Source organism: Pinus tabuliformis, chromosome Q, assembly GCF_031772625.1.
Source record: "Pinus tabuliformis cultivar Carrire ecotype Pingquan chromosome Q, CPIR1, whole genome shotgun sequence".
In the NCBI taxonomy this organism is placed as follows: domain Eukaryota; kingdom Viridiplantae; phylum Streptophyta; class Pinopsida; order Pinales; family Pinaceae; genus Pinus; species Pinus tabuliformis.
The window spans coordinates 767798148-767819249 of record NC_142296.1 but is presented as its reverse complement, the minus strand read 5'-3'; the positions used below and the strand labels follow the sequence as shown (position 1 = coordinate 767819249).

At 38.4% G+C, this 21102-nt stretch overlaps 1 protein-coding gene across 1 annotated transcript in view; it reads left to right on the top strand.

The window, feature by feature from the left end:
- The window catches only part of LOC149221755 (AUGMIN subunit 7-like), a 53589-nt gene that overhangs the window by 30619 nt on the left and 1868 nt on the right, over window positions 1-21102 (top strand). The window contains exons 3-4 of the mRNA XM_089383029.1: window positions 17264-17354; window positions 17892-17999. Coding sequence (XP_089239155.1) covers window positions 17264-17354; window positions 17892-17999 — 199 coding nt within the window. The remainder of the gene's footprint in view (window positions 1-17263; window positions 17355-17891; window positions 18000-21102) is intronic.

Below are 21102 nucleotides of genomic sequence, written 5' to 3'. Positions count from 1 at the left end.
AGGACCTTCATCATTCATAAACATCTTCAAAGAAGGTCAAAGTAGTAGTTCGTTCATAAAGAAGTCAATTGAATGACAACATGAAAAGAAGTATGTCTGTCTTAGAAAAGGTTCTACATTAGACATCTAGAAAATGAATCATATCTTCAGAGGGAGTTGAAAGAAAAACTATGATGCATACAAATGGGCAGAAAGTCAATAGCATAACATAATATCTTTGGTCAAGACACATCTGAAGCATAAAAGCTGATAGCTTGTAGACTTGAATGTAAAAATACACAAGAGATATTTGATAATAATAATTTATTATATATATAAAAATGTATATGCGATGAATGTTACAATGAGGACCTGCATATATTTACCTAAGCAGGTGTCCTTTTGTGACTAGGCATGTCTTTTAGACATGCCTTTTCACTTAACTTAATGACCATTTAACATAATCAATATTTGATTATTTAATATTTGCATTTATTTTAATTATTTACTTGTTATGAATTATATTCGTAACAACATCTCACATAAATAGTTGGACGGAAGTCCATGATGGTTGATTAACAGTTCTATGACAACATCACTAGCCCTTATTTAACAAACACATCATTGGCAAAACTTGTACACGAAGGAAGTATTGTTGATCTCAAAGGGAGCTAGCAACAAAAGTTGACATGAAATACTTTACATCTTGACTAGAGGTCACTCTAATTGATTTGGCAAATAATATTCATAATGTTTGGGATATGGTATGACTTCCAGGAAGAATATACAGAAGTATGGACACTATAGAGGTAGGACAGGCAAAGAAACGATACAAGAAGTCATGGGTAATTTTGTTGATCACGTGATGATATGTTGGATTTGATATTGATTCAAAAGAAGTCCACCCACCTTGGCTAGAAAGAGGGAACTATAATTGGTTTGGCAGGAAGTTGAAAAGTTATGATATTGTTGGACCGACAACTGATTGGTTCGATTTGGGAATACATTGATTGAGTTGACAATGTTGATGCTAATAGAGATACTGTTGATGATTGGAAGTTGATATAATTTCTTGGAAAAACATACTATTTCGAAGAAAGGCTTGTGCAATTAGCTATGAAGAAGTTTGGCTCCATAAGATGTTTAACGAACTACTTGATGACATGTTGAATATCCAAGAATGTCGAAGCTTGTTACGATGTGATGCAGATAAGGAGCCCAACAACTAGAACATATCTCCACAAAAGGACATGTAGCCGATGCTTTGATGATTATTTTTGAAACAAGCTTAGGCTTGTGGTTGTTTCTTGCTCTTTGAGAGGGAGTGATGGTGGACACCATATTCTCCATGTGTCATGCACTATGGCATAGACTAATGGCCGTAAGCCTATTGAAGGCACTGGTATGGAGAATGGAGGATTGGATAAGCGTTTGGGATCAATACTCCTTTAGTAATGTGTTGACGACTACGTGTCAACTTCCCATAGCAGTACACCCCCTTTTCTTCGCAAAAGGGATAGCGCTTGATTGACGTGTCCGTGCCATTCGACTTGATCAATTTATGTTGTAAACCTAGTCTGCATGTGTGAATTGTAAATAATCTTAGCAGAGTTGAGTCATGTATGTAAATTGCCTAGGTGGACCTAATTTTCTAGTGATAATCTACGTTCCGGAAGGTTTTTTGTCTCACCGATCCATGATTGGCAGAGTTTTCCTTCAGCCTAACCCCAAAGTCGGAATGAATTTTGTCATTAGAATCTTAGAGGAATCCTAGTGTGTTAATCTGCTAGATTATAGTTGTGTCGTAGAACTGGGTGGTTTATGAGGGTCTATGTCAAATGGGTTTTCCCCCTTGAGATGTAAAGTTGTAAAAGTCATGATGTAAAGTGTCTCGAGGGTTAAAAAATGTTTTAATCCCCTCATAAGTCCTAAGTCCTAGGTCCTAGGTGATTTTTCCAAAGGCTAAGTTCGATGATCCATTTAAAAATAAATTAAAAATTAAAAATTGAAATATATATATATATATATATATATATATATATAATAAAAATAAAAAAATAAAAAATAAAAAAAATAATTAAAAAATAAATAATAAAATAATAAAATAAAATAAAAAACTTAGAATAATAAAATAATAATATTTTTGAGTAAATAAATGCAAAATTTCAATTTTTAATGCATTAAAAAATTCGACGGATGAGATTAAGAGATATCTTGATCCTCATTGACGGTCGAGATCATTTTGACGTGGATCACTTGAACTAGCTGTTGGGAATTTTTCCTTTAAATAGGGTGCTAGGGGTCATTTGAGATCATTCGATCTGTGAGTCTTGTGCTGAAGAAGCTCTCTTGTAAACTTTTTCTGGTGCTAATAAAGAAAGACTTTGGGGTTGAAACTTGAAATCTTGCTGGTGTTACTCTCTTGAAGTGCTGTGAGCTATTTTATTTTCTGCATATTTTAATTTTCAGCCATTAGTAACAGCTTATTGTAGAGTATTGTTGAACACAGGTATCTTGTTCACTTACTAGGGTTTGAATGGTATTAGAATTTCTGAAATAATGGCAGATATCTCCATTGCATCTGAGATCTAGTACTGTTTTTCTCTCTTTATTGATGGTTGAGTGAGCTGTGTAGGAAACCCTTGTTGAAGAAGATCAGTGGGCATTTGGGGAAGTTCTCGGCTGAACCAGCCAACTCCCGCAAGCATTCTCTTGCAGAGCCCAGCCAGTTTCGATCCTGGGTTTATCATTTAAGTTTGTTTTCTGATTTGCATGAGAGATTTCTGAAGTATTTCATAGTAAATCTGGAATTTTGATAATATCTCTGTTGATTATTGATAAATCTGGCTGTTTAAGAGTCGAAAAATTGTAAATACTGTAATTTTTTTTTTAGCTGAGTTTAGGGTTTTCTTGCACAAATTATTTTAGGTTTTCTTTTCTTTTGCAGGTTACAGGTGCAGGTTTTGAGAAATTTTCAGGGTTTTATCAGGCAAATTTGGAGTAGGGAATTTCAAATATTGATTTTGTGGAGAGCTTCAGTGGTTTTTTTGGGCAATCTAGGCAATCCATTCCATCTCCACGTTGCTGCCTACTCAAAATCGAATCCTCACGCATCAAACCTCCACCATTCCTCACGCACAACAAGACAAAAAACTCAAAACACTCACAAAAAGATCGATTTTTTCTTGCGTACTCCTCACGTTGTTCACTCCTTAAACCTGTACGCTGCTCCATATTTGGTCGAAGTCGAGTTCCTCCACGCGTTTTTCTGTCTCAATCCTCTCATCCCTCACGCGAAACCCCACTCATCTCCAGCAATTCGTTTCAAATCTTCTGCTACCATCGTGAATGATTCCCTCTCCATTGCTGCGGCTTCTTAACCTGCAATCCTGCGTCGTTTCCTTCCCCTCCTGCGTGCACGCCCATTTGCAAAATCTTCGCCTGCGTGCATCTCTTTAGTCCTCTGCCCGTCGAGCTACCGTTCGCCTGAATTAGTGTTGCGGGGGAGCGCCCCCCCCCCCCCCCCCCCCCCCCCCCCCCGCTCCCGATCCGCGCTCTGGGCGGGAGCGGGTCGGGAGCGCGCTCCCTAAAAAAAATTTCGCTCCCTGCCTTTTCGGGAGCATTTTGCCTTTTTTGCATTTTTTTTTTTTGTAGTAATGTTCGAAATGCAATTTTTTTTGAAAGAAACAAATAGTTTTTGAGTGGGGCAACTTAATGATCAAGTCTAGGCCCTAGTATTGATATGCTATTTATGGTAATGTTAAATTCTTAAAGTAAAAGTGACATTTTCTTTAATTTTCATTTTCATCCTTTTACTTAAATTTTTAACATTACCATGAAATGACTCAGGGTGTTTGAGAGTGGTTTCGTCCTCATTGGATTTCATATGGAGAAAGTAGAATTTTAGATTTCATTCAAAATCCAGCAGACTTATCAGTTTTTCAGGATTTCAGGATTGGGGGATTGCAATGTTTCCATTGAATTTTGTCATGTATTAGGGTATGGAACTCATATTTAATCAAGAGTACCAATCCCTCTATGTACCTTGATGTTAGTGACATTGGTTGTCGAACTCCTCTATCATGACCCTTCTAAAAATGTACGCATCACTCAAACAAAATCTTGACTTGACATGCTATGCTTTTTCTATCTTATGTTAATGCTTAGAGGGTGATATTAATGACAAAGATCCCTATAGAGATACAAAGGTAATGACAAAGATACCTCTGGATATTAATGCTTGGAGGGTGATATTAATGACAAAGATCCTGATTTTGCAACAAGACTAAAAAATTAGACATTTCTCGTGGTGGCAAGAGGCCCAAGCATAAGAAATAGATAATAGATTTATCATTTACTTCTCTTTTCTAGTTTCTAGTAGCTTTTATAACTATTGACTCTTTCATATTTATTATGATATTTTTTTAAACAATATATGACAATTTAAGTTTGAAGTTGGCAATTATAACTCATTAGTAATGAATTATGAATATGATGCTTCATGAAAGTTGAAAGTTGTTTCATTTCATTTCATGTTAGATATTATTTGTTGTAATGGTTACACTTAGCTTACAAGTACAACTTTGGTGATCAATGATGATAAATGTTATATATTGAATTTTGAAAGCTTGAAACTTTAAGATTGATGAATCATGAGACTCAATATGTTGTATGTTACTATGTTACTAACTTGCGGACGTGGTTGATGAAGATTATAACTTCTAGATGATTGTTGTTATATGGTTCAATCTATGCTTTTTTATGTTTTTTATATCTAATTCATCATTCTACATGTTTTTGTTGACATATATGTATCAAAAATTAAAAAATATAAAAATATATATATTTTTAAAAAATCGCTCCGGGATTCGCTCCCAAACCGGGAGCTTCTGAAAATGGTCGCTCCCGCTCCCCGCTCCCGCTCCCGCTCCCGCTCCCGCTCCCAAGTAACATTGGCCTGAATCTTCAACCTGCAAGCGTTCCCTTCTCCGCCTTCACAAAACCTGCAAAGACAGTAAGACCACGTTTTTTTTATTTTTACGAGCTGGTTTGTATTTGCGTTTGGGTATATGCATAGGTAAGATTCGATTTATGCAGCGTAAATACGATTTTCAAGCTTTATTTAAGTTTGGTTTAGTTTTAGGTTTAGTTCATTTCGTTGTAGGTTTTGATATATATTAAAAAATCAAAAAATAAATTTCGATTTTCATTTTTGTATTTTCTACTTGGATTTTGGTTTATTCGATTTTGAATTAAGATTTGATTCTAAGCTTTGAGTTAGCATTCTTTTAAATAGATTAAAGTTTTATTAATTTAGTACATAGTTTTAGTTTAGATACTTTTTCTTTCATGTTTCAAAATTAAAAATTTTAAATATTCGTTTTACATTAAAGTTTTTTTTTTAATTTTTACGAGCTGGTTTGTATTCGCGTTTGGGTATATGCATAGGTAAGATTCGATTTATGCAGCGTAAATACGATTTTCAAGCTTTATTTAAGTTTAGTTTAGTTTTAGGTTTAGTTCATTTCGTTGTAGGTTTTGATATATATTAAAAAATCAAAAAATAAATTTCGATTTTCATTTTTGTATTTTCTACTTGGATTTTGGTTTATTCGATTTTGAATTAAGATTTGATTCTAAGCTTTGAGTTAGCATTCTTTTAAATAGATTAAAGTTTTATTAATTTAGTACATAGTTTTAGTTTAGATACTTTTTCTTTCATGTTTCAAAATTAAAAATTTTAAATATTCGTTTTACATTAAAGTTTAAGCTTTAGATTTTAATTTTGATTTTTATAGTTTTAGATTAGATTAGATTAGATTTTATTTTTCGTTTTTTCTAGTTTTGTTTCATTTTGAGTTTAAAGTTTAAAAAAATCATAAAAAATATAAAAATAAAAAAAAATTCATAAAAATTCTTTAATCTTCAGTTAGGGTTTTGGTTTTATATTTTGTTTAATTTCTAGATTTAAAGCTTCAGTTTTAGATATAGATTTAAGAGTTTTGTTTCAGTTTTAGTTTAGATTTTAACTTTAACTTTTGTTTTAAAAAATATAAAAAAATTAAAAAATCATAAAAATTATAAAATTATAAAAGGCATAAAATAACAATGTTTAGGCCCCTTTTTTATTTTTGTCCTATAGTTTAGGTTTTAGATTTAAAGTTTCATTTATTTAGACTTTAGTTAACCTAGTCTTGTTTTATTTGAAAACATAAAAATATTTTGGAAATATTTTGCCAGATTCAGTCTTGGCTCAGGGATTTATCACGTTTTATCTTTTCTGCTGAGGCTAAAATTTTGATATGGAATTAATGTTTATAATTTTCTTGTAATTTCGCATGCTTGAATGATCATTTTGAAGATTAGCTACATGAATGTGATATCTGGTTAGCGTTTAAAATTACATGGTTGTGTATCGAACTTTATCTTTCAAATTTTTAACTGCTGGAGTATCATTAAGCCATTGAGCGTTTATCGATCATCTCGCATTTGGTAAAAGTTAATTTTTGTTTGAGTTGTTTGATGGTAAACGATTGTTAATAAGTTCATATTCCTGCAGCATCTGATAATTAATCGTTTAATCATTCATTTCATAAGGCACTGGTCCATTAAATTAATAAAATCAATTTAGTGCTGGTTTCCCTTCGTGTCTCCCAACCCAACTGGTTCACAGTTGGTCATCCATTTTCCTACAGGGTCTACCCCCCATAGCCGCGGGAGACAGGCTTAAACGGAGAGATCGGGGATCAGGGTGACAGCCCCCACTCTGAGTGTTGTCGTGACAATCTGTGCGACAACATAATGGTATCCAAGAGAGTAGTCCCGAGCACTGATACTTTTTGAGGATAGGGTATCCAAGATAAGAGTAATCCTGAGGACTGATATTCTTTGAGGATGGGTGATATCCAAGATAAGAATAGTCCTATAAGGACATACCTGGTGAACATCCAGATGGGGTATGTGCCTTGAGAGGCGGTGGTGGTGTCCAAATGTATGCCTCCTAGCATTGTGCTCTGATCTAGTGGAGAGATAGAGCTTGTTAGTCAAGGCCTTACTATGTTTGACAATGTTGGTTATGATGATGATGATGCTTATCAATCCGAACTCTTCTTATGAGAATATTTCAATTTGAGAGTATCTTGGTATCCTGTTGAGTCATTATGAATACCTCCCTAGTTAAGAGAGAGTGTTGAAAAATGTAACTATGTTCAATTTTCATAATTATCATTGTACTTGTATCATTATGTATTTCATGTAAAAGAAAAAAGAAGAAAAATCTATTTTATTATTATTATTATTTTTTCATTAGTCAAAGCATGTTCTTCATGCTTGTAGGGTTATTTGAGTCAAAATAAAATTTGTCAGGGGTCAAATAAATGAACTTGAGTCAAAGTCCCATTTGGACAATTGAAAGAAAAAGAAAATTCATTTTGTTTAAGTTGACAAGTCAAATTTTGTCACCACAAGATCTAGTTGGCCCTCCTGGACAAGTTGGCCCAGAAAGGCACCCATTCGACCTCCTGGACAGCTATAAATACAATGCAATTCGACCTTATTTGGACATAATTTGATCACATCAATTTTTGCGCCAAGAAAAGCAAAAGAAGACCAACGAAAGACGAGAGGAGCGAAAGTCAAAGGAGAGAAGAAAAAGGTCAAAGAAAGAAATTCGTGTTTTTTTGCCCTAATTTTGCCACACGTGCGAAATTTCAGATTTGCAATGGGGACGAAAATTTCAGAACTACCGCAAGGCTGGAAATTTCAGAATTTGATTAGATTTTAAGTGCGTTGACCAACGTTGACTTTGTTGGATTTGACTTGGTTGAGAGGGGTTCGAAGGAAGGTTGACTTGGGTTTTGTGGCAAGTTTTGGTCTTGGATATCTCACTTTGATCTTATTCTATAAGAAGATAAGTTGCTTGGGTTTTCCTTCTTGTGGGGTTTTTCCCTAGCTTGGAGCCTACATCTCTGTTCTTTGTCTCATGTGATCTTCATGCTTTATATGTTTTGGTCATTGTTTGATAAGAAGCCAACAAATATTCACCAAATCTTATCAAGAGAAATCAACCCTAATTTGTCAGCCTATTGTTTTCAACAGTGGTTGGGGTTAGAGAAGACAACTCTGATACCAAATCTGACAACCAAATATGGCTCAGCAATAAAATATCCAAAGTACTTGAATTAAAGAGTTATGAGTATAAGATGATATGATATGATATGATATTACAAATGAGAGCTACTAGGTAGTAATGTCCTTTCATAAGAAGTTACGTCTTTTTATTGAGACATGTCCTTTCAAAATATACAAGTTATTATTTAATTATGAGTTATTGTTATTTATATTATTTTATATTTATGCTCATAAAAAAAGGTTCCATTACTTTCTAGCTTGCCAGTTGTCCTATTATTAGCTTATGAAGAAGTGTGTGTGACATAACATTGTACACATGTTTTCCTTGGAAGGAATCTTCCTAATATAGTATGGGTAGTTTGCACACAAAGCAAAGGACATACTTAGCGAGTGCTTCAAGGATACAATGTGTTATCTAGAGGAAAAAAACACACTTTTGTTGAAAAGTGTAACTAGGTTCGGTCTTCATAATGACATGTAATTATGATTTTATGTAATGTGGTGTAAAGAAGAAAAATAAATTTATTGTATTGCTTGCTTCATGGGTTTCATGAGCAAGAGATTTTATTTTTGAGTCAAGAATCCCACTAAGAGTCTTTAGGAATTATTCGTCATCTAGTGATAAAATGACAAGAGTCATTGACATGTAATGAAGTCATGTTACACTTTGTAAAAGGTCAAATTTGTCTATGAAAAGTATCCTCCAAGACCTTGTCACTTATCCTCTTCAAGTCGGCCTACAACGATGGAAGAAACTGCTAGAAGAAGTCAGCCTAACCACAAGTGATCATGTCGGCCTAAAGGACATGAGGAAAGGTGTATATATAAGCCACACTCGGCCTCACTTAGAGAAAGCAACTCGACAAGCATTCAATCAAGAAGAAGTGCGAAGTAGAGTCCAACAAAAGAAGTGCGAAGAAGGTATAGCGAAGGAGGATTCTTCTGGGTATTGCGAAGTAGGGTTTCTTCTGGGATCAATGAAGAGAGGATTCTTCTGGGGCAGCAAAGAAGAGATTCTTTTGGGGCAACGAAGAGGAGGTATCTTCTAGGGCAGCGAAGGAGGTTTCTTCTAGGGCAGTAAAAGAAGGATTCTTCTAGGTGATTGAGATAGAGATATAGAGACTGAGTTTCTCTAGAGGAGAACAGTGAAAGTCTAGAGACCGAAATTCTCTAGAGGAAGCCGAGAAGGAGCAGTGTGAAGAATAGAGACCGAGTTTCTCTAGAAGGAGCCGAGGAGAGTAGTTCGAGATAAAGAAGAAAGTTGAGGAAGGGAAGAGGCGTAGCATCAAGGTTAGTGACAAGGTTCTTGGGAGGATACTAGAGTCAAGGGTCTGTGTCATGGTCTTGGTACTCATCAATTGAAGATCTGGAAGAAGAATTTTGATCGGGTTTTCCTGTCAAGAGGTGAGAGGTTTTGGCCCTCGCTGACAAGCCTACACACTGTTTCACTTGTCTTTTATTGTGCATATTGGTAATTGTCTTGATGAAAAGGACACAAAAATAACATAACAAAGAATAGATCATAAGATAAGAAGTAAATGAGTATCACAAGCAATTATCAAGTAGAGAAATATTTTAACTATCCATGCCCTAGATTTCTCAACAACTTTTTGGGGAGAAAACGTATTTTCTATCCTTTTGAAGGAAATTACTTTACTTGAAGAGTTTCTATGCCTTTTGGAGATCATATAGTTTTCCTTGCAAGCTTACTTTCTTGGAAAAAGGAGGGCACACTACTTGGGGATTATTTTATGGCATGCTTACATGGTTTCTTGGTAGGGAATGGTGCCCACTTTAGGGGAGATTTATTTCCCTTTTCTTTGTTCTTATTGGTTCTATTAAATGTAGCTTATACATCCTACTTGGAGGCTGTGTTTTATGCAAGGGTCAACGACTACTTTTAGAAGATTTCTTCCACATTCAACAGTCATTGATGTGCCTTAGAAGAAAAACACACCTTTCTTAAGGAAAGCATTCTACTTGGAGAGTTCCTATGCCTTTTGGATATCTTCTAACTTTCCTTGCATGCTTACATTCTTGGCAAGAGGAGGGTACATTACTAGGCATTGTTTTATGGCATGTTCGCGTGGTTGTATTTGGAAGGAGGGGGTGCTCACATTTTTTAATTCTTCTTGCCTCTATTTTAGTCTAGCTTATGTGTTGTTCTTGGTTGAGATGTTTCATGCAGGTGTTGATGGCTATTTTTAAAAGAATTTCTCCATAGTTGGCAATGACTAGTGTGCCTTGGGTGGAGATGCTTTTCTTGGAGTGATTTTCTTCTCTTCTCTCATTCTGTTTTTGGGAAAAGTAAGATGCATTCCTTGGGCATTCGTATCTGATTTTTATTCTATTCAAGAGAATTCGTTTTGCAAACCCCCATGTTCATTCTATAAGTGCTATAGAGTCCCATTGAGTTGGTTGATAAATGTTTTGCTTGACTCCCCTTGTGTTCATACTTTCCGAGTCCTTACAGGTTGGTGCGATGGAGAAAACCAACGAGTTAGAGGTCCCTCCATTGAGGTCTTGTGATTATATCCCTGAGCTTGCTGTGAACAAGATACTTCAAAAGTTATATTCCATCCCTTGAAGTAATTATGCATTAATTCCAATATCTTCAGACTTTGTATGTGCATCTCTGGAATAAAGGTGATATTCTTTTGGCTACTAATTCTTGCCTTATTGGTGAGCTTGATCCAATAATTTGAAGTTTTTGAATTGAATGACTTTGGGAATCTCTCCCACCCAATTGCTTTTCTTCTCCTTATTCAACTCCATACCCATTGGACTTGAGGCACTGGACGAAAATGTAATATTCCTAATGGAAATATACAATGTTGAACAAATCAAATATAGCAGAAACACATGAAAAATTTACGGCACATTTAACAACCAAAAATCTTCGTGAACTGTGCTGATCTGAGCCATTTTATTAGTAAATAAGAGGTTACAATGTGGTGCTAGAAATAGTGCACTTGGGCTTGCTTAAGGCAAGCTAGCTAAACCCAAATGAACAATAATAAATCCCTCTAAAATCTGTTGCTGCTCTCTCTGGCTCTGCACTGAAACTACCCAGAAAATATGCTCTTGGATGCAAAGAACCGCTGCTAGGGCCTCCTCGGGTGCTCAAAAAATTCCGGGAAATTAACCTCGGGCTCTCCACCAATAACCCACAGAAACCCACGAAGGAATTGGCCAAATGTGAAGCAAGGGTTGAGATCTCCGCTCGAAGACACTCGTGTGCTGAACAACACTGGAAACTTGGCTTCAACTCAAGCGTGCTATGTCAAAGACACAATCTTTGAATAGATGAATGAATGAACAAGATGAGTGCCTCTTGCTTTATTTATCAAAGAACTTCCAAGATGCCTGTGTGGGCCCAACTCGACTTTCCACACCAACTCCAATGAGAGTGTCTTCCACATGTGGGCCGTAATTCTCCATGGGGTGGCCCCCATGTTCCTGTAGAGCCACAATATTTCCCTTCCTTCTTAATGTTTGGGCCCCCACTTAATCCCAAATTTCATGTGGGACTTCTAAACCCACATCTCCTAAGTGCAAACATGAAATAAGACAAAATTGGGCAAGGTTGATATTTCCCTTAGCAATATTTCTAAGTGGGAATATCACAATCCTCCCTGCCAAAACGTTGCATGTCCTCAAGCAACTGCTTAACAATGCTATCTCTAGTTGTTGCTCCCCATTGTCATTGTAAAAATGTGCCAGGGTCCCAAATGCTCCATTGATTCGTCCCTGACCTTGGCACTGTCCTGACATGAAATAATCCCACAATACCAGGATCCCAAGCCATCTTGTCCCACCTGAATCTCCCCTTGCTCGAATCACTATCGTGCCTGGTATAAGTATCAAAAGTCCCTTGTATACCATCAATGAGTAGGGGATCATGATAATGTGGCACTATGCCCAACTCCTTGTGAAGCTGTCTTACCACGTAGGCCATCACATGCACTCTAGGAGTACACTCTCGAAGATACCACCCAATCCCTGTAGAGATAGAGTCTCGCTCACGTGAGCTTCTCCTGATATCATCTGGTTGGCCCACCTGCCATGCTAGTGAAGTTCCCCATGCCATCAACGAGTCACCAAAGCCCAATGGAAGATCTAAATGATCTTCCCCTGCATAAATCAGCTCATCCCAAAGGGTAGTTGTCCTGCCAAGTCCTATGATGCCTGAATCCCACACTTGTCTAAAAAGGGTGCCACTATGCTGTCGTTGCGCAACTTTGATCATGACAGTTTTCCCCTCTTTCTCAAGTTGTATCCACCTCTCCTGGGACCTGACGACAAAACATCTATGGAGTCCCGACTCCTAATTCATCTAGGCCAAGCACCTCCATGATGTCACCTCCTACCCATCCAACACTCACCCTAATTTGTAGCGATAACAAGGAAAACCGACCTTGCCATATGATCAAGGCCTCAACGCTCCCCCACATGTCAAACCAAGGGTGAGCTGGGTCATCCCCCGTCCTGATCCCACTCACCACAAAGCAGAGTGTCCAATCGACCAATCAAACCCCTAAATTCCACAGCCAGAACGACTGCGGCATAGTCCTGACAACTGATGGAACCAACCTGTACCACGTCTCAGGTCCCTGCATGCAATCAATATATGAACTCCATACATCATGAACTAATCTGGTGTGTGCGACACAACACTGCGTCAACCATACCACACAGTGGGATCTGTCGTCCTGCCTCCTAAAAGTGCTCCGCAATATTGCCCGGAGTCTAAACATCCGCCTATAAGCAAGGTTCACCAACTGCTGTAGATGTTCTAGAGACACTTCAAAATGTCTCATCAAAGGGGGATCATGTATCACCTTGAGTGTGGGCTCAAGGTTGGTGCAAGTGCTACCCCTACAGGGGATTGGACTACCCCCAAGCCTGTAGCCACCAACTTGCGTCCTGACCGTATGCCACAACTGGAAAGCCTCTCTCCCAATGCACCGAGTCTCGTCCAACTGTCTCCAATGAACCTCATGGGTCCTGTTGCTCATGATGAGAGCATCAAGAGATGATATCCAAGCCCCCTGTGTCAGTATGCAATGCTGGAGAGTGATAAATGGAGGCTCACAGTCGGCCTTGTGATCAACTCGCTCTCCAAATTTGAGTGTGCCAAACCCAATGGTGTGCTTGATGCCCTCGTTAGGAGATCTCTCTGGCTGGAACACTCTGACGGCTTGTTGTGCAGCATCATGCGCAATTGCACACAGGTACGTACCCCTACACTCCTCTACATAGCACTGAGCTCCGTGGCACATATCCATGCACCCTTGGATACCAACGCTCAATGCCATGCCCCCATGTACCATAGGGAATCCCATATGTGCCCATGCAACCACCATGCTACTAGTACACCTGCCACAAAGTGATCTACACCTCCTCATTTGCCCTGGTAATCCTGAGCAACCTAACTCCACACTTGCTAGAGGGGATATCTCTGCTGTGCCGATCCTTGGTGACTCCTGTTCCCAATACCCCAATGGGAGAACATGGTCTCCATACAATGCCTGGTTCGGTGGCCTACCCATGCCACCTCCTCCCACCAGCTCCTGCCAGAGAATGCTAATCATCTTGCGACCCCATGTGCAACCAACATGCCAATACAATCCATGGAGCCTACTCACAAATTGCCTATCTTGCTAATGTCGACTGGAATTCCCCTAGGGAATGTATGTGCTCAGTCACTAGGTCGACTACCTCATCAATGCCATAGCCATCCCACATGTTTGATATCAGATAGGGAGCTCCACCTAGATCCCAATGCCAACTTGGGCCTCTAGTGCCCTCGGTGTCTAAGAGCTCCCACTGAGCTTTACTCCAGACTATGACCATCTCCATGAGTCCAGTCCACTCCACCAGGTACCAACTCAGAATCTCTCGCCATCCAACCCCAAAAGAGGGATCAAATGCATGAACTCTCACACATAGAACAACCTCGACATGCGGATGGTGCACCTTGTGCAACTTCAAATCTAGGTCAACACATGAGATCTGACTAGGTAGCTCCGTCTCCCTCTCTCTAATGGGCAAAGGTGACCCAATAGTGCTGCTAACCTGGTCATCCCCTCTGGTATGTCTAGACAACTTTGCCTCTCTCAATCCAATGCGTAGGGGTGGGCTGATAACACTGTAGATCCTGTCAGCGTGCCTTTGAAGCGAACTGCGCTGGAATCCCAAGGTGTGGTCTCTATGTTGCCCCTCATCAGTGGCTAGCCCAAAGGATGGTTGCACATCCTCCTCCATCATGGGCTCGACATGAGCCTCCAACTGCTCCTCCATAGACAACCCAACATGCACGGCATGCTCATCAGTCAACTGTAGGTGGCTACCATTTTGAAGCTTTGTCATAGACTAGAATGCCTCATCAAGGGATACCTCATGAATGGATGTGTGCTCAACTGCCTCCTCCAATTTGTCTACTAGGGCTAACAAAGGAGACTCCAATAGGGGTGACTCCTGTGTCACACTAGGTGTATCCTCGTGCTCCTCCTGCATGCCATTAGCCTCATGCTCAACCGGTTGGAATGTATCTAGATGAACTCCCTCCTCTAGGGGTATGTTCTCTCTCATCCCGTCACTACCCTTGCCTCCCATCTTCATCTCTGCAGTATTGCTACTAGCATTTTGTTCAACAATCATGCTCCTCTTATTTCCTGCATTTGCGGGTTGGAAACTATTGTTTCTTCTTGTTGCCCTTGTTGACAACCTCTCTTCGAGAAGCCCCACCAGTATCTCGATCCTCCTAGTAACGTTTTCGAATTTCTCTTGCTGAGACATTTTTGGGCATAAGTTCAATCTAGAGAATAATTGCGGGACTAGTGTTTTAGCCTCTGGAATTCTAGTCCACAATAGCACTTGAGCATTTGTGTGATTTAGATCCACTGCTGGCCAAAATCATGCTCTGATACCACTGTAATATTCCTAATGGAAATATACAATGTTAAACAAAGCAAACATAGCAGAAACACATACAAAAATTTACAACACATTTAACAACCATAAATCTCCATGAACTGCGTTGATCTAAGCCATTTTATTAATAAATAAGAGGGTACAATGTGGTGCTGGAAAGAGTGCACCTGGGCTTGCTCAAGGCAAGCTAGCTAAGCCCAAATGAACAATAAGAAATCCCTCTCAAATCTGTTGCTACTCTCTCTGACTCTGTGCTGAAACTACCCAAAAAATATGTTGTTGGCTGCAAAGAACTGCTGCTAGGGCCTCCTTGGGTGCTCAGAAAATTTCGGGAAATTAACCTCGGGCTCTCCACCAATAACCCACAAAAACCCACAAAGGAATTGGCCAAATGTTGACCTTGGAATTTCGGCCCAATTTTCCCCTAGCTCCTCTAGCTGTTGGCTGAGTTGGGGCCCCTGTTTGACCCCTCAAATCTGCCCAGAAAATTCTGCCAAATTAATCTTGGCCTCTCCTCAATAAACCCAGAAAAACCCAAAAAGGGTTTGTCCTAGTTTTGACGCTCCAAAATTGACCCCCAAATGCTTGGCCCTCCTCCACAAGCAAAAGATGTAACCTGTAGCAAATGCTGCATTTGTTGCTATGCCAAAATGCTGGAAAAGCCTCCACAACAATTTTCTGGACTCCACCTCAAGTTTCAAATCCTAACTCCCTTCACTCCTCAACCTCCAAGCATGCCCCCTCCAAGAACTGTGCAATCCCTTTACTATTGCTGCCAATCCTCTCCTCAAATTCACACTCAATGCTGCTGTTATGAATTGGTATAGGTAGGGCTCCATCCTTGGGCTGGCACTCGAAGTCCACCGAAGAAAGGGTTGAGATCTCCACTCAGAGACACTCGTGTGCTAAACAACACTACAGACTTGGCTTCAGTTCAAGCGTGCTATGTCAAAGACACAATTTCTGAATAGATGAATGAATGACTAAAATGAGTGCCTTTTGCTTTATTTATCAAAGAGCCTCTAAGATATCTGTGTGGGCCCAACTTGACCTTCTCCACCAACTTCACTCCAATGAGAGTGTCTTCCACATGTGGGCCGTAATTCTCCATGGGGTGCCCCCCACACTTCACTTGAGCTGCAACATTTCCCTTCCTTCCTAATGTTTGGGTGCCCACTTAATCCCAAAATTCATGTTGGACCTCTGAACCCACATCTCCTAAGTGCAAACATGAAATAAGACAAAATTGGGCAAGATTGATATTTCCCTTAGCAGTATCACAGAAAACACTTCAAAGAATCCTTCAATTTGCTGTTTTTGAGTTTAAACCTTGCAGATTCGAAGTTTTAAGTGCATATCTGAAGTAATCTATTGTAGGTTTGCAAATTTATGTGAATTGGTACTGTTAAGTGCTGATCTGGATATTGGTTTGTTTTTCTGTCAATTGCTTAACAAAAATGAGCTCAGATAACTAAGTTACAGCAGACTAATTTGCAGATTTGAAGTGTATTTTTATGAATAAAAATATTTTTTTTAACACTGAGAACCATCTATGGATTTCTCCCCGAGGTTAGCATGCACTAGGCCAAAGTGCCAAGGGTTGTACAAGGTGGAAATATATGTTCGCTGGATGACATTTAAATCCTTCCATTTTTGAGCTTGAATGCTAATTAGACGGGAAAATTCTCAACCTTGCAATTAATCCAATAATTTTGGTGTAATATTATTTCTTTGAACTTAAAAGAGACCTCTAGACTTTTCTTATTGAACTATCACGTCAAACAGATAGTCATATACCCACAACGTGAAATTTGTTAATGTATCTACATTGTGCTTTGCAGAAACCTTGCATATAGCTATTATAATACCAGGGATGGTGAGAGTTTGGTTGTTATACAGGAAAGGATGATCCTTGTAGAAGATCTAAAGAGTCTAACTAGTACACTCAAAAGCTGTTTGTTTTCCCAGTTGTTTGTCAGCATTTTTCATCTATGATGAAACATAATGTGATTATTCTAAGTTACATGGGCTTAAACTCTTTTGTTATATTCATTTTGGAGATGCAGCTGTACTTAAATTGTTTCTATTTATCCTTCCCGTTTTTCTTTGGCTATGTGTTGCAATTATTATGATGATTGATTGTCATTTTTATGTGTCTTATTGTTTTATCATATAAGCAAGGGACTATTGTTATCTCTAATTTAATATTTATGTGCAGTCCAGATGTCTCAGAGCTGGAAGATAAGCTGTCTGAACAGACAAAGAAGTTGTCAAGCTTACAGCAAATTGTTAATGAGTTGGCTTCAAAGGTGGTTGTAACATGTTTTTTCCAATCCATCACTTCAGTTCTTAGATTACATGATCACTGCCCAAAAATGACTCTTAGACATGCTAGATTAGGAATCATTAACAAATTTATCTGTGTGCTTCATTTCAGACAATACTTTTTTTCTTGTTATTTAGAGGCATCATTTGACATGTGCCATCCTTCCTCTACATACTCCTCATCATTTGAATCCAAATAAGGCTAAGATTTATGCTAGCTTCATATTATTGTAACCTCAATTTTCTGACAGACCTGTTGTCCAACCAATTTTCATGATATTAGAGGAAATTGGTTTGAGCATGCAGTGAAGTTAATAGTCTTGAGCCTAGCATGGGGTCATTGATGTCATTTACCATATCCACATTTTCTAATGCTTTCAGGAAATGGAATATATGTTTTACCTTGAGCATAAAGCTGTTGTGGTGGTTACGTTTTTCTATTGATATTGAAATCAGAAGTTGAAAGCATTTGGGCTTTTTATTGATATCAAGCCTTTGCAAATTTGACATTTGTTATACAGCAAAACTACAACCCTAATGAGGACCATACAGAGGCAGAAGGACAACTGCGCCTGCAATTAGAAGCCTTCCTTGAAACTGCAAGAGCCTTCAACATAATTTACACAAAGGTGATATGGTACCTATTTTCTATTTTCTATTTTGTTTTAAAATTTTTACATTTATTAGCTAACACGGAAGTAGTTTTATTTTCATTTCTTGAGAGGATTTTAACATTTAAAAAGCCGGTGGTCTTGATTGAAACCCGTCAATTTACAGATGTTACAAGACAATGACATATAGAAAGGTTAAGAGGGTTATCAAACCTACATGCAAGGATGTCTTGAGGGAAAAGATGTAGTGTGCATGCTTTGTCAGAGAGAGGGGTTGATTAATTGGACTTTTATGAATACCCACGAACTCAAATGGTTCATGAAATAAAAACTTGAAGTTCAAAGAACCTCCAACTTAAATGTATCCATTGATATGTTTTAGGGACAGTGTACAAAACCAGTACAAATCATGTTCTTTTACACCTCGGTGAGATAGACAATGAAAAAAGAACATAATCTATATGTCATAAGATGATTATAAGTTGAAACTTGATTGGAAAAAAAAATGGGTGATTATAGAGTGAGTATTGATATGGAGATCAACATTTTCAACAATTTTATGAAATAAGGCTAGGACTGTCTATGTATATTCATACCTACACACATATATGTACATGCACACATAGAAAGTGACAAAAGATAAACTCAAATTAATTTTATAGGTAAGGCTCTAGGTCAATATCACATGACTTGGACCAGGACTTGGCAAACCCATCCAAAAGAGTAAACTTTATAACTCAGTAAAACTTGACACAAAATTTGTCAATAACTCAGTGTTACAACCCAAAGTGATTCTTTGAGAATTCTGCTCAAAGGGCCTCAAGTGGACAGCTATGGAATTCTGTAGCTGTCACCAATCAGCAAAACTCTCAATTTGAAACTAGTGCTTGCAGTTTCAGGGGGGTAGTCCTTACAAATCAGATCTAAAGACTAAAATCTTCACACCCAGCAACCAAAACTATGAAATTTGCTATCTATCTTCACTGTTCTGCAGTCGGAAACTTGCAATGTGCACATAAAATTCTCATGTCAGTCAACTAAGATGTCAAATCAGCAAGTAAAACTTGCGGATACACAATGATAAGCTCAGAAATAGCAGACTCGACATAAATACTAACAGGTAAGAAGTCTGATTTTAAGTCTAAACATTGATTACAATGGCTGGTGCCTTAATCCTTGGGCAATGGAGTCACCCACGACAAACACAAAGAATGATTTGGGAAGGGAAAAATTGTCGAAATTCTATAGCATGTGCAGTAGAATACAATTTTCTGATCTGATAATTACTTCCTAATGATTTTCAAACAGTATTTCTCATGCCACTGATATCATTGAATAATTACACACAGAAAATCTCAATTGTAAATGTAACGGAAACAATAAAGATCATAGAAAGACAGCCATGCACAATAGACACAATATTTTTACCCTGGGAAACCCAATCTTGGGAGAAAACCCAACAATCTTTTCTTGAGGAAAAATTGTCTTTTCAGCAAAGGTTTACAAATCAGAGATTTTGTGTAGAAATATGAGTGAATAATACAAGTCAAATATCAGTCAAACCTGGTTAAGCTGCTGTAAGTCAATGCTGGTCAAACCAGTCAAAATTCAATACTGGTCAAACTTCGACCTGCGGTCAAACTTGGTCCTGCAGTCAAAATGGTCTGCGGTCAATTGCCTCTGGTCAACTCGCATGTGTGGCTGTGGTCAATTCAGCCTGTAGTCAACTTGCACATGTGGTCAAACTGTGCGGTCAAATCTCGGTCAAGCAGCTGTGGCTAACCTCAGTCAAACTCAGTCAGCCCTCACAAGTGCGGCTGTCAAAGCGGGTCAAAACTCGGCTGTACAGCTCACACGTGTGACCTCCAAGAGCAAGGTTGAAATGATGAAGAGAGATGAAAGATGAACCTTAGCAAACAGAGTTCTCCTTTAGCCGAATTTTTCCTCCACTAGAAAAGATTGAATGAGCTTGCTATGTTGATGATTTGTCTCCTCACATGGTTGTCTATTTATATAGTGCTCTAATGTGGAGTGGAGACCCATAAAGAGACACCTCATCACAAGAAACCTCTTCACTTATGGAGTCCACATTACAACTCAACACTGTTATGCACCATGTGTTGGATGAAATGATATTTCATCTCAATGTGCTTTGACCTGTCATGAAATACTGGATTCTCCGAAAGCTTGACACAACTTTGATTATCACAATATATCAAGGTTGTCTCTAGCACCTGATCAAATAGTCCTCCAAATAGATTTCCAAGCCACACCGCTTCTTGACTTGCAACACTCGCTGTGATATACTCCCTTTCGCTGTACTTAGTGTGACATAAGTCTGCTTCCTGCTAAACCAGGATATCATCGCTGATCCCGAGTTGAAGCAACACCCCGAGGTGCTCTTTCTGTCCACTGCACTCTTGGTTCAATCAGAGCCAATGTATCCCTGCAGCCTCACTTCAGCAGCTGAGCCATATCTTAGGCCATATCCAACTATATCATGCAGGTTCCTCAACACATGTATATGCTCCAGCTCAACCATAAACTGGCTCAAGGTGGTCACTGCAAATCAAATATCTGGTGTTGTGTTAACCAGGTACATCAAGGATCCAATCAACTGCCCACCCATACATTAGTGGGATTCACCAAATCTGAATCTGAAGTGGGATCACTCAACTTCTTCAGATTTGTCACCATAAGTGTAGTCATGGATTTGCAGTCCATCATACAAATCTCCTCAAGATTTGAACTGTGTACTTACCTTGTCTAAGAAAAATCTCACCTGATCTCTTCCACATCTCCAATCCCAAGAAACAATGCATCAAGCCAAGATCCTTCATCTCGAATGTGGCTCTGATACCAATGTAATAGATGGAGTTTGTACTTGCAAGTTAAATACTCCAGAACACTTGGAATATGAAGATGTCCTTTGAGGATACAAGTATATACTATATATATAAAATGTATGAATGAGAATATGATTTGGTTACAACTGAGGGTCTCATATATATATATACCTAGGTGGGTACCCTTTCATGAACAATCATGTCTTTTGAGACATGCCTCCTCAGTATACTAATCATTATTAACTATTAACTGTTAATTATTAATATTCACAACA